Below are 14,136 nucleotides of genomic sequence, written 5' to 3'. Positions count from 1 at the left end.
AGGTAACTTGCTCTCAAAAGGATGCGTAAATGCTAACTACAGGACCGTGAGAGGAAAGCGATTGTTTAAACTAGCCTTTACCGTCTCTGTGTATCATCTGCATTATCAGACTCTGGTTGAAGCCAAGCAAATGACAGATGGATAGCTTCATGAAGACATAAAGAAGACATAAGAAGATATAAATATAAATATATAAATATTGACTACGACTGAAAAACCTAGAGAGTCAAGCCTTAGAGCCAAAGTTTCTTCCTTTTTCTTTTCTTTTTTTTTTCCAGGTAGGGTTTCTCTATGTAGCTTTGGAGCCTGTCCTGGAACTAGCTCTTGTAGACCAGGCCGCCCTCGAACTCACAGAGATCCGCCTGCCTCTGCCTCCTGAGTGCTGGGATTAAAGGCGTGCGCCACCACTGCCCGACTTAGACCCAAAGTTTCTTTAACCTACAGTGAGTGCATTCATAAGCTAGTGACTTGGTTCCTGAGGACTCAAGTTTTCCGTCTATAAAACAGGCTGAGTGAGTGGGCTTGCGGCCCTCTCCTAATTCCTCCCAAGATCATGGACTCTATCACCCTCTGAGGCTATGTTAGTCTTTGAAACACAAGTGAACCTCATGGCCCTTAAACTTTCTATTTTCAAATGCCTTGTGTATGGAAGTTTAACGTGTAGGGCTGATTTCTAGGCAGTGTTTGTGCTCAGTGTTCATCAGTGTTTGGGGCTTCTGTTGGAGGGAACTGTGATTCAGCTTACTTGTTAGGAGCTCCGTGGAGGTTCGTCAGCAGAGTGAAGTTGTTTCTTACACTTCGCAAGCTGGCGAGAACCTGCAAGGACAAGGTTTCCAAACTGGTTAGGGTCAAAGGACTGCATTTAAAAAAACCACACAGGCGACAGGGTGGGGACGAGCATGATACGTACATACCTGGGCAAACGGAGTGACAATCAGGTCGTCGCCGTGCCTGGTGGACACAGAAAAAGAGGCAGAGCAGATGAATTTCAATAATGACACACGAGTCACGCACAAGTTCATCACTGTCAGCAACCCACCTGTTCCAGTAACCCTTCTGTGTGGGAGGATGGCGGGAGCTGTGAACTCCAAAGAAAAACAGCGCCCAGCTCATGATTGCTGGCTTTGCGGTGTCTCCATCTAAAAGCTTTGGCAAGAGAGCATGTGTCCTCGGGGCATACAGTCCCATTAACCGGCAGGCCCAGAGTCCTATAATTCAAACTGACTTGTGGATTTGAGTCGCCAGAGCCAGGAAACTCAAAGGGAGGGCTGCCTGCCCATAGGCACACTGTGCATTGGAAAAAAATGGTACAACAGTCTGGATAAAGGGTAACACTGGATTTCCTGGCTTTTGTTCATTTGAACCGCAGCTTTAATACCATTTAAACACAGATTTCTGTCTGGGAATCCCATTACTTTTTGTTTTTAATATACTCTTTTTTTTTTCCTCTTAAAGTACCCAAGGAAAAATTTTTTAATGGGAATGTGCAGACTGAGCCTACTACAGCGGTTACAGTGACACTCATTTGGTCCCACCGAGCTAAATACACTGTCTCCTGCTTCATCAGTCCTTGCCGGGGACCAGTGAAAACTGGGTTTGCAGCAATGTGCTTTCCGGGCTTTGGCATCAGCTTTCGTAATCGGCTAACGACTGCCTTCAGCAAGTGCTCGGCTGAAGGTTTGAGAAACCGCATTGGCCACCATCACGAAATTAGGTTAATTTGCTGGCACCCTATGAATCAGCAACAGGGAAGCTGATGGCAACAAGCTCCCCTCCCTGTCTGGCCTACCCCTTCTGTCCTCCATCTTCACGCCAAACATGGTGCTTCATCCACGATCATGTGAGGGTACCCCATAATAAGGAAGCACCTGCCTGGTTCCAAGCACCATGTGAAGGCAGGTTTCAAAGCTACAGACACATGCATCAGTAGCTACTCTTCTCTGACGCCTCGCTAACGTGGGGGTTTCCACCCTTGTCCTTAGCTAGGCACTCTGTGAGATTTCTTGGAGGCCCAGTTTGGACAGTGAGAAGAAAATGAAGATGAGCTGGGAAGTTGTGCGATGGGTCTCTGTGTACATTAGCTCAGTTAACACTGGCAATGCAGCGGGAGGCCGGCACATTCCGGGTGATAACACACCAACAGCTGCAAACTAGCACCCGGCTGGCAAATGGAAGATCTGAGCCGCTCTGCTCCCCTCCGCCTGTGTTTTAAACACGATAGTTTCTATTCTATACTCGCTACCTAGTTGACAAATCAAATTATGCAGAAACCACAAGCTCTCGAGTCAAAACATAGTAAGGGAGACCAAAAATATTTTTGAAGCTACAATACATATAAATAAAGAAAGAGAAATACAAATAAAGGATACTGGATGGGACCCAAAAGAGAAATGAACTATGGGTTAGTGGAAGTAAGGAGGGCTTGGCTGAGTCAGGAGTGTTTGAGATGAACTTGTAGGGGCATAGCCTGTAAGAAGGCAGAAGAGATACCTAGGACAGAAACGGTAGTAGCGGAGGATCTAATATGGGAAAACAGTGAGTGAGCTCCCTGGTGTCTGTTAGAGCACATCCACTATGGTGTATGGAGAGAGTAAGGTTAGAAGGTCCCATGCACCTGAGCTATGGCGCATACTGCCTGCTATATTGACAGTTTCCTCAATTGACAGGAAGAGACGAGCCGAGGAGGGCTGCCAGGGACGTGGGAGGTGAGACAGACAGACTAGAAGAGGATTGCAAGAAGCAAAATACTGGGGGTGCTGAGGACGGCATGGCAGGGAGAGCCCCATGAGGAACGGCAAAAAGGTTCCTGTCAATGAGAAAGAGCAGACACAGCCAAGAAAGGAGCAGGAAATGACACACCGAAGAGACGCCGGGGATCCTGTCAGAATTCAGCACTTACTTGCATAACGAAAGAATATTTTCATTTTTAAAAAAATGAGCATCTGAGAAAATAGTCATGAGCAGAAACAAGAAATGTACAGAGGAGTTGGGAGTGGTCATGATACCCATGGAAGTTTTGGGGTGCATTTTGAATGCAAGGTGCTCAGACACACCTAGGTGGCGCTATGGACCAGGGAGGTGGTGTGTCAGAGTTAGGCTTCCCCAAGGCAACAGGGATAGTTACAGCGGGGGAGGGGAGGGAGGGGATGGGCTTGGCTTCACGCATAGTATTTGTAGCTAAGGCAGCCACAGGAGAAGCTCAGGGCTTTCAGATAGGAGCTAAAAGGAGTCAGAAACGGTTGCTATAAATGGTGCCTGGTGGTTTGCACCCAACTGCCTGTGTTTTCATATGGCGAATGTCCGGATGGGTGAAAGACCTTGCTGTCTGTTTCAATCTTTGAGATGAAACTGACATGGTTCAAAACTTACCAAGGCTGATTGGGAGCACAGGAAATTGATTTGGAGTCAAGCAGATCGTCTATGTCTCCCGAGTTTCTGGAGTTTAAATATCTGATGGCAATCAAACGATTTAGGAAGACAAAACACCACCACACATAGATCTGATGTTGAAAAAATGATCTGGAGAAGGAGTAAAACTATACAAACTAATGATCACAGAGAGGAAGGCCACCATGGCCCAATGTCAACAGGACTTGCTCAGTGGACTTTTGAAGTTGGGACATCAGGATATTCAGAAACAGGAGTGGATTGGAGGATTGCCTGTACTGGTTCCCTAAGAGCATCTGAGCAACTAACTTAATGTTGTAGGTCAGATCATAGCTGGTAGGGAAGTGAACAGATTTAGAACAAGAATCAGGGAAGAAACCCAATAAAATGAAACAAAACCTTCCCAGATTGCAGAACTATTTAAAAATCATAACTATGCTATTTTACAAATTAAGAATAAGCAGAGATTGCAGTATCAAAATATGTGACTATGGATTCTTATTTAATTTTTAATTTCCCAGATTAGAGAAAGGCAGTGTGCCTTCTCTGTAAAAAGGTGAAATACTCAGAACCGTTACACAAGCACCCTCTAGTGACAGAATCGGAGCATTACAATCTTTTAGTCTAAGCATGACTCCTCCTAGCTCAGAATAGCTTCTTGCAATTGGATCTTGGAATTAAGAGTGTAGGTCAGATCTTAACCATAAGACAGCTTTCTTTGTAGAAATCAAAATTGCTGCTTCTCACCACTAGACTCTGGGATTTATTAATTTACTTCGTGGTTGTTGTTTTTCACTATATGTGGAATTGTCTTTTGTTGGGCTGTAGTTGATTTCCACAGATTAGAACTGTGGTTGCTGAGAACACACATCCTGCCCCTGGTCAGCGTTGTCTTGTTTCCCAGATAGTTTATTAAACCGGTGAGAGTTAGACAAGCCGTGTCTCTTCTCTGCAAACGGGGGTTCTGAAAGAAATGAGGTATCTCTCTGGGCAGATAAAAGCATTCTATTTATTTAGCCATAGGCATCAGTAATGGGTTCTTTATTATTGAAAATAATAAATGTTATTTATTAAATATAAATATAAACAAATGTTGTCCGTCTATCTTCTGGCTGGTAACAACCTCTTTAAGATACACTTCCTTTAAGCCTGTCCCTACTACAGTCTAGAGGACTTGACTTTCTACTGTACAGTAGTTACAGAATGCTTTCGTGGACATTGCTGGGGTACTGGAAGGAAGTACCCAGTTGACAGGGAACGATGCTGTCATCTACCATGTTGGTCAGGCGGGAAACTCGCCCTCCACCCCCCCCCCCCCCCGCTTCATTCTACCATCACCCACGAAGATCTGTCAGTCCTAATCCACAAATATTTCTTACTGGTCAGCTAAGCCCTCTCTGTTGTAAGTCCCCTTCCTTGATGTTACATACAGGCGAGGCCTAAGCTGCCCCCTTATGGACTCTTCAGCTCACCCCTTCTCCTGAGCTCATTTCAAACCCAGACACATCCTGATGTGAAGTCCTGCAGCTTCCCACTGCCTGGCTGCAGCAGGCAGAACAACTCCTAGGCCTTGCACAACGAGGGTGAAACCCTGTTGCTTCACCGGCCTCAGCTCTCCACAGTCCTTTTTAGAGCTAAGAGCTGGTCGGTCACGGCCTTTTTCCTGTGCACGTCCTCCGGTCCTCCTATCCATCCTTCAGCTCAGCTAGCTGGACCTCCTCCCGTAGACCACTCACCCCGCCTGGCCAGGACTTCCAGAGTCTGTACAAGGCTCTCTAGTTTTGCCTTTATTTCTGAATGTATTAAAGCTGCTAACTGACTTATTCATCGCTTAGATTTTTGAAGGCACAGAAACTTTCTTAATGTTTCTAGCTAAGTAAAGATTCACTAAAAGAAAGATTGAACATGGTGCATATTGATAGTTAGAAGGGCAGGAAAACCAGGGATGAATATCCTTATTTGGGGCCTCGTGTGGTTTGCATCCTGGATCTTTGCACTGGCTCGCCATCTGGACTCCTTAGGTTCAAGCCTCTCTTCTCATCCCATGCTTTCCACTTGAACTGACAAAGCTGTAGTTCCTACCACACCGAGGATACAGGGACTAAATTAATGACATATGCACGTGGCACACAGGCGAGGCTTCATCAATGTATGGTTTTACCTACAGATGATTTGGACTGTAAGAGAGATCCCAGGTCTTAACAGCCATGCTAAGCCAAGCAAACGAAGCAGCTGGGAGCCTTAGGTACCACACTGTACTTTTCTGGTAGTCTATCAACAAGCAGGTTTTAAATTTAAATGGTCTATTATTTGTGCTTTTTTTTTTTTTTTTGAGAACGGCTCCTGCTAATTTTCAGTAATTTGGGTTCTCACTGAGAAACCTGTACCACCGTATGCAAAGGCATTAGTTTAAAAATGACTGCAGCCCAGGAACTGAGGAGGGACCAAGAGATTGTCACATCCAGGAGCGTAGCTGAGCTTGCCATTAGGGACCCAGAGAGGACTTCGTTTTGTTTTACCAGAAAGACTCATTGCAAGCTACTCTCTGTTGCTAAAGGCCATTTAAAATTTCCCATTTTATTTTTAACTTATTCCCCTACTGTCGCCTAACCTGTAAGCAATTTCTATTTATTCTGCTGAGACCGTTCACATAGGGAACGTTTCAAAGCCGACATTGTCCTAGGGCTAGGATTTAATGGAGCAGAAGCATGCAAAGCTTCTCACTTTTGTCTTAATTTGAATTTTGACCAATCCACGCTAGGTTGGAGGGCCCCCTGAGAAAAGGCCATTCTGAGCCATCCCAGAGGCCTTTGCATCAGGGTGCGTGAGTTTCCAAGACTGCTTTTCATTAGAAAGGTCTCTTCTGCAGAGACAGGAGCAATGAAATGGGGAGATGGGGAGGGGCTACTGTTCCCATGTTGAGTTCAGTTCTTCCTGCATAGTGGTAATCAGGAGAAAGGGCTTTAAAGAGCCTTACTTCGTGGGGCTGGAGGGATGGCTCAGTGGTGAAGAGCACTGGCTGCTCTTCCAGAGGACCCTGGTTTGATCCCTACCACCCACATGGTGGCTCATTCCCGGGAATCTAATGTTCTCTTCCGGTCTCCGCTGACACTGAACACACATGAAGCACAGATATCCATCCAGACAAATAACCATATACATAAAATAAAATTAATAAAACATTTAAAATACCTTAAAAGACAAAATAAAGGTTACAATTGAATTAGATGAAGGAAAATGTATATTCTTAAAAACAGATAACTAAAAAGTTGATTTTTTTTTTTAAAGAACATCACTTTAGTTTAGATATGGACACCAATGTGAAACTGAATTTTCCAATGTGGCTCTGACAAAATAAACTGCCAGAGGAAACTGGACTTTATTTAAACCCTGTGGCTTCTCATATGGAGACGTATAATGTCCTTAAACGTCAAACACAAAAGATTTTACAGTTATGCTTAAATATTTTGAAAACTACACCCTTCGCCCTCATTCAGCAGGGAGATTTTAATGTGCCCTGATATCAGTATGCGGAATAAAGGGGGCTTGTTGGTTCTGCTACTACCTGTACTTTCCTGGGAAGGACTTATCTTTATCGTGGGCTCTCGCTACTTCTCTTTATCTTTAAAAAGGGGATTTGTTCAATGAGAAGAATGCTTTCTTTGCCAATGAGGACAAAGGTTTAAGTCCTTCATGCCGACATTGAAAGCTAGGCATGGCCGAGTGTGACTTGAACTCAAGCTTTGATGGGTAGAGACAGGCTGCTGATGGCGAAAGCTCCCTGGCCAGAAAGCCTAGCCCCAAACTGTAACCTTTCAGGCAAGAGGGCAGAGAGCAGGAAAGGAAAACTATTGACTTCCTGCTCTGGCCTCCCCATCTCCATCCACATCGTCAGTGCGTGCAACACACACACACACACACACACACACACACACACACACACGGTGGGAGGGGAGATTAATAGAAATAAAAAAGCTAAAAAGGAATAATGACGCTAGATAATTCTCACACATTTTTGCTTTTCTAGAACGGAAGTTGGCAACACTGTACAGGTAAACTTGGGAGGAGGTTTTACTGGTCAGTGAAAGTACCAAGAGGTAAAACTGGTGCCAAGGACGTTGGCTGCTGAGATCCTCTGACATCAGCTGGAGACTAAGCTGGCTTCTAAGTTTTAAATTATCTTCAAATTTAAACTCTCTGTATAGATTTATCTCACACAAGGACACAGGAGAATCTCACCTGGAGTTTAATCAGCCTGTTCTGTGGAGGCCGAGTGACCTGGAGACTCACTGTGAGGTTTGGGGTGAGTTTGGGAATTAGTTTGGGATAAGAACTAATCGAGGGGATACATATATTCCAAAGCTAGCTGTCTGTTTGCTAAATGGCGTGGGAATGGGTCTGTGCCTACTTAGAGCTCCCTGCATTTCCTTTGCTCCCCCATGATAAAATCCAGACTGTAGGTTTGGCAGTGTCTACAGCTTGGATGTCAGGCTAACAGGTAGCACATGTAAAGGAACCTGGCCCTCGGCACATGCTCATTCAATGCGGGTTGTGTCCTGTGCTGTGGAGTTTAGTGCACCTGTGTGTGACCCTCGTATCATTGCCAATTAGTGTTGTCTCCCTGAGAAGACACCGACTCTTGAGGAACACGCTCTTGTTTGAACCCATCTCTGGTGTCTCATACTGTTTCACTCATTTTTTTTTAAATCCCCAAATTTTACCACACTGCACAGTGTCAGGAGCCGTTTCCTCCTAAAATTATTACAGGAACCATCGCCCTGGGGAGTCTGCAGAGATCCCCACACCCCTAATTGTGTTAAGAAACCGTTCTATTGACAGAGCCTACCCCACACTCAATTAGCTGTTAATAGAGAGCTATCTGTTAGCAGAACCCGCCCCACATTCCAAATTATCTAGAGAACTAGGTGTGTCAACTTGTGACTTCCTGGCCTATGTGACCTGACCAAACGTAACCTCCTGGCCTACGTGACCAACGTGAACCATGCGGCAAAAGTCCAGGCCCCTGTGCCCCCCCCCAATTCCTTATCCTATATAAGCTGTAACTCTGTCCCTAATAAACTGAGGCTTTGACAAGAACCCCCCGCTTGGCCTCCTTCTTCTCTCTTAGCCCCTTATCTTCCAGATAGTGCCTCTCCGTGACCCTGGAATAACTGACTGCAGGGTGGGTTACAACCCCTAGACTAAGTAACCCACCCAAAGCGGTTTACAGCACAGTATATGGGAGAATCAGTAAATATAACAAATGAGAATTTTGGCCCACTCATGACTGGAATATTTTAGGCCCATAGACTACCTTTTAAAAAAAGGCAGATTTATTTGCTTTTGCTTTTCTTGTATGCATATGAGTGATTGTCTACATGTATATATGTGCACCATACACATGTCTGATGCCCACAGAGGCCTGAAGAGGGTGCTGGATCCTCTGGAACAAGAGTTGCAGATAACTAAGCCACCATCTGGGCACAGGGAACCAAACCTAAGTCCTCTGTACGAGCCAGTGTCGTTAACAATTGAGCCAGCTTTCCCAGTCCCCAGGCTAGAATACTTCTATTAAGATTGCTGGCAGAGGGACCCTGCAGGATATTTTCCTGCTGCCAGTCATAAAACATTTCCTTTTTCTGAGAAGGTAAATCTTTTTGGGTTCCTTTTTAACAGAAAACGAGAAGGAAGTGGACTTTCCCAGACTGGACATTTTAGGGAGTTTTTGATACTTTTATAACATACAATGTTAAAACCAATTAGTGTGTGCCCATAAACCCTTTAAGTCATGGGTTTCAGCAACCAATTTTATTTGGGTTCAGAAATTTAATAAACAGGCAACATGAACCAGTTGTCATTCTTTAAATAAAAAACAGCTATCTGCAATTAGTATCAGCAAAACAAAGATATCGCCTTGCTCTGGCTGTTCTGTGTCTCACCAAGGAGCCAGGCAGCGAGTAGGTATGATGGTAAAATCTCACAGTAGGTCCACAGGCATGTGGCTGGATGACAGCCTAGTTAAATGCCCCTGAACAAAGGCCACGGAGTGAGAATGCAGACAACCAACCGCCATTTTTGTTCTGGCCCAAAGCCTCATACGCCCACAAATCCAAGTGTGGTTTGTGAAACGTGTTAAGTTTTTCATCCCATAAACGATTCAGTTCAGGAAATAAGCCCAACAAAAGTTTTCAGATAACAGATGTGAACTGAATGCTGTGTGTGAGGGTTTTGGTTTGTTTTCTTTGTATGCCTTAGGACCCCCGTCAAAATTCTGCAAGTCCTGAAGATGGATGTCTTTGTCACTCTTTCAGTTTTCTCTCCTTGCCCTGGGTTGGCAACAGTTGTGGCCGCTGCTGCAATAGGGTTAAGGATGAGGTTATTCGCGAGACTGAAACCCAGAGAGGAATAGGAACAGTTTTACTCACTGCTCGCTTGGAAGCGATGAGTTCCTTGACATTGCTTTTGGTGACAAGTCATAGTCGCTGTCGGATCGGTAGAGGAAGGACTCTCTGCGTTGGCTGTGCCCAGGGAACGTGGCGTGAAGCACCAGCCCAGAGGAAGAGCTGGCCTGAGGGTCCAGTGGGCTCCGACCTGGGGAAGGGCCATTTTCCACATCGAAGCTATAAAATAAAGGAGGGACAGTCTGGTCACTTGAGAACTGCAGAGGACAGTTTGCACACACAGAAAATTTCCAGGCGGCGGGCACCGCAGGCCAGGCTCTTCCGGCAAAGCATCACAGATGGTTGCAATCCTTCCCATTTTGTCTGGAGGAAGCTGAATTCTACAAACTTCACTCATTACCCAGGTTTCCTGTCAATCAATAGTAACCCAAAATTTGGACCAAAGGGCAAAATTCATGACCTCTCAGCAGCGTGACCAATTGTGACAAATTCAGAATGAGAAGCAGGTGAGAGAAAAAAAAAGTTTGTTGCTAATGAGCAACTCCAGAGGGGGCATCTAGCATAGCTCGAGGTGCCAGACGAAGATATCACGAGAGTGAATCTTCCTAGCTGGAAGATTTCCTCCTCACATAAATATCAGCCTCATTAAAGACAGAATTTGCATATTTCTGAATGTTTTGGGAACAAAGTGTTATCCTGAAAACACTCGCTGTCTGATTAGAGAGGCCTTGCCTGATATTTAATATTCATATGTAAATTTAGCCACATAAATGACTTAATTAATCTGATAACACCAAATTACTGGCCCAGGCTGCAGAGCCAGGCCTCTGGAGAAGAATACCACCATTGAGTCTGGCAGAAGAGTGCCGGGGAGATTCTGATCAGTGGCCCTCACTCAGGGAGGTGCCCTCGGGCCCAGTGGTATTTGGAAAGCTCCTATTGTGAACACAAACAGGAGCCCTGTGGACTTTGAACCTGTCTCTGCCCCATCCTGCTATCACCCTGGAGTAGCATGTCCTTCCCATATATGCTTTTACCATTCCAGATGTGTTTCCTCTGCATACACAGCTCCCCTTGGCCTCCGAGGGACAGTAACCACCTCCCCCAGTTTCTCCCAAACACTCAATGCTCCCCTGTTGAAGCTTGGCAGAGAGATTGTGACAGAGGCATGGGACATGGCACTGCGATCGTCTTTCATTCAGTTCAACCACAAGAATCAGCTTCGATTATGTTTACCCAGCTGCCACAATCCCTCACTAATCCTAATCTACTCTTTGTGTGGTTTTTGTTGTCGTTGTTGTTGCTTCTATTTCTTAAATTTACAAGGTGCTTTCTGATGTATTATTTCATTTAATCCTAATATCCCTGCAAGTTATATAAGTTATATAATCCAGTTCCTTTACATTGAAGGTAAATAAGGCAAAAGAAAAAAAATCCATATCTTGTTTACGGAAACATGCTAAATTATTGGTTGGCCCATAGTCACTCAGCTGGAGGGGACACACCCCGAGACCCTCAGCAGATGCCTGAAAGAGCAGAAGACAGCCAGCTCTGTGTAGTGTTCTCTTCTACACAGATACATTGGTGATGAAGTTTGTACATCAGTAACGGTAAGAGGTTCACATTGACTGAGTCAATTCTAAAACTGTAAGGTAGAAACGGAGACATGACTCTGTCGATAAAATTCTTCATGTGAAGGCACAGAGAAATGATTCTGGAGCCCCAGCACCTAAGTGGAAAACCAGGCACACCTGCAATCCCAACACTGTAGAAGGACAGATGTGTGGGGGACATCCCACATCAGACACGGATCCTGACAACTCTCTGGCCAGCTAGTCTATGCACATCAGTGAGCCCCAGGTTTGCTGATACAGTCTATGTCAAAAAGCACGGAGAAAAGTTATTAAGGAAGACATCTAATGTGGCCCTCCATCCCGCACAAGCTTGAGTGCGTATGTGTTTACCTGAACACGTACACACACACACCACACACAAGAATTTATTAAATAAAAAATATTGTAACAAAATTTATCAATAACTCACGAATTGTTTATATCTAGACTTTTCCGTTTCATATTTTTAAACCATTTTTGGTGATGGGCCACTGAAGCCACACAAAGACCACAGAGGAGGGATAGCCACTCTGGTTGCCAGATAGAAGCCACGTTTTCCCACTCCGTTTCACAGCCTTGGGCTTCTCAGGCTTCTCTAGTCATTAGTTCAGAATGGCATGCTGAATAAAGGAATGCTGCTTCTTTTCTACCCAAAGTTGTAGTTGGTCTGTAAGTCAGTCTACAACCACTCTCGAATGATCCTCAGGGGACACCGAGTGCCACTGTGAATAAACAGGAAGGAGGCAGCAGGTTGCCTTGAAGCTGTTGCTTTGCTTGCATCAGGAGGAGCAATGACAGAATGCAGGAGTGAAATGCCACCACAGAGACGGTGGATCAAAGCTGCTTTTAGACTCCACGCAACCTCTGAGAGCAAGCCACGCAGGAGGATCCCTGGGGAAAGGCCGAGCAGGTGCCACAGTGACCTAACATGTACCATTATGTACCAGGGCTTACAAGACTCCACAGATGGCCCTTCTCAGAAGCCCAGTGGTGTGGGACGAGCAACGTTCCAAGGCTGCAGGCAGGTGTGTAATACCTTGCCCTTGCTTTCTTGCCAGCTGGCCTGGCTCAGGCATTGTAACAAGTGAAAATAAAATGAAGCACATTGCAGACTCGGTTGGGTGAGAACTCTACCAGCTGCTGAGTAACTGTACAGTTTCTTGTGGAGCAGGATCCTTGGCTGCCCCCCAAATCACCTACGATCTGTATGTCCTGATTCTGCCTCAGAATCTTCTTGAGAAAAACATTTATTTAAAATAAAAACATTATTTTATATGTATGGCCTATTCTTCTGTCTTGTACCACGTGTATGCCTAGTGCCCTTGGAGGCCGGAAGAGAGTGCAGGGTCCCTTGGGAGTGAAGTTACAGATGGCTGTGAACTATCAGGTGGGTGCTGGGTCTCTGAAAGAGCAGCTGGCGCCTTAACCACTTCGCTATCTCTCCAGCCCTCTGAACTCTTCTTAGCAGCGAAGAGGACAGGTTCTTCAAAGGTGAAGCTGGCATAGCCACTGATGTTGAGCCTAAGAGTAGCGTGAACTTTTAAATTCCGTGAGCAATTGCATTGCTACTCATTTGGTGTACATATTCATAGTCTTTCAATAATAAACCCGCAGAACACAGTGGATATCCAGTTGCCCTAGAGGCTCCAGTATGGGCTGGACCAAAGTGTTATTGTTTGGGATGCTAGGTAGTCTCCAACTTGGGCCAGTGCTCATGCAGTACGACTGACTATTGTGACCATCACTGCTCTCTGTACCGGCACCAACCTCTTGCAGCTAGTATGCCCACCAACTCTTAGAACATTTCCCATGAGGTTTCTATTAGGGCTAATATATATTCATTCCCACTATCAGCATCCATGCTGTGTAGAGGCCAAGTCCCCAAAAACACTAGCCGGAAAGTGAGGGCCTGAGGATGCTCTGTCAAGCTTACTAAGCACATCTGGTAGGTGACCCGGAACTAGATTCCTCCCTACAGAAACTCTTTCCTCTTTGGTTTTCTTTTCTTTTTTCATTATATTGTCTAAACTCAAAAGAGAGCTTGCTGAAATTCAGAAGAAGCCAAGGAAGAGGTCTCTATTGCAAAGAAGGTGTCTCAGCAAGACACATGGTCTTTCAGATCCCTGGGGCACTGTTTCAAAGCATCCAGCACAGATGGAGAGCTTCGGAACAAAAGTGAGTCACTACCCAGACACCAGACCCAGGCACAGCCAAATGAGTGAGCAGCCATCACAATGCACCCCACAGATCCAGGGAATAAGGGGGAAGTGTTGGCCCAGAGAAGCAGCCTTACCAAGTGAAATGAATATACCACACAGACAGAAATACAATCAGGAAGAAAAGCCAAGCTGCAATGCCAAAAACAAACACACAAACAGGGTCGTCATTTATTTTAGGGCATTTTCTGGCTCGGCCTTGATCAGGACACATATTTTGTAACCAGGCTTCTTTAGATTAAAAAGTCATTATATAAGCAGTATAAGAAAGCTCTAGAAACATAGACAAAAGCCAAAGAGATGCATCTACTAGTACTTGCTAGTATTTTAGTGTGTGTGTGTGTGTGTGTGTGTGTGTGTGTGTGTGCTGTATGCGGGGGTGATATGTGGCTGGGTGGTGTGTGTTGGGATGGAGGTGTACCTCCCAGCACATGTGTGTGGAAGGCAGAGGTCAATGTTAGCGGTCTTTCTCAGCTGTTCTTCCCTTTCCTACCTGAGGACCCACTGACTTGGTTTCAG

At 45.3% G+C, this 14,136-nt stretch overlaps 1 protein-coding gene across 5 annotated transcripts in view; it reads right to left on the bottom strand.

The window, feature by feature from the left end:
- The window catches only part of Pde4b (phosphodiesterase 4B), a 526,974-nt gene that overhangs the window by 110,634 nt on the left and 402,204 nt on the right, over positions 1–14,136 (bottom strand). For all 5 annotated transcript variants that reach the window (XM_075946584.1, XM_075946591.1, XM_075946592.1 and 2 more), the window contains 3 exons: positions 9,813–10,007; positions 915–951; positions 746–816 (listed from right to left, as the gene is read on the bottom strand). In XM_075946584.1, coding sequence (XP_075802699.1) covers positions 746–816; positions 915–951; positions 9,813–10,007 — 303 coding nt within the window. The remainder of the gene's footprint in view (positions 1–745; positions 817–914; positions 952–9,812; positions 10,008–14,136) is intronic.

This window comes from Microtus pennsylvanicus, chromosome 13, assembly GCF_037038515.1.
Source record: "Microtus pennsylvanicus isolate mMicPen1 chromosome 13, mMicPen1.hap1, whole genome shotgun sequence".
NCBI classification, from domain to species: Eukaryota; Metazoa; Chordata; class Mammalia; order Rodentia; family Cricetidae; genus Microtus; species Microtus pennsylvanicus.
The sequence above is the reverse complement of the archived record's forward strand: the minus strand, read 5'-3'. Positions and strand labels throughout refer to the sequence as shown.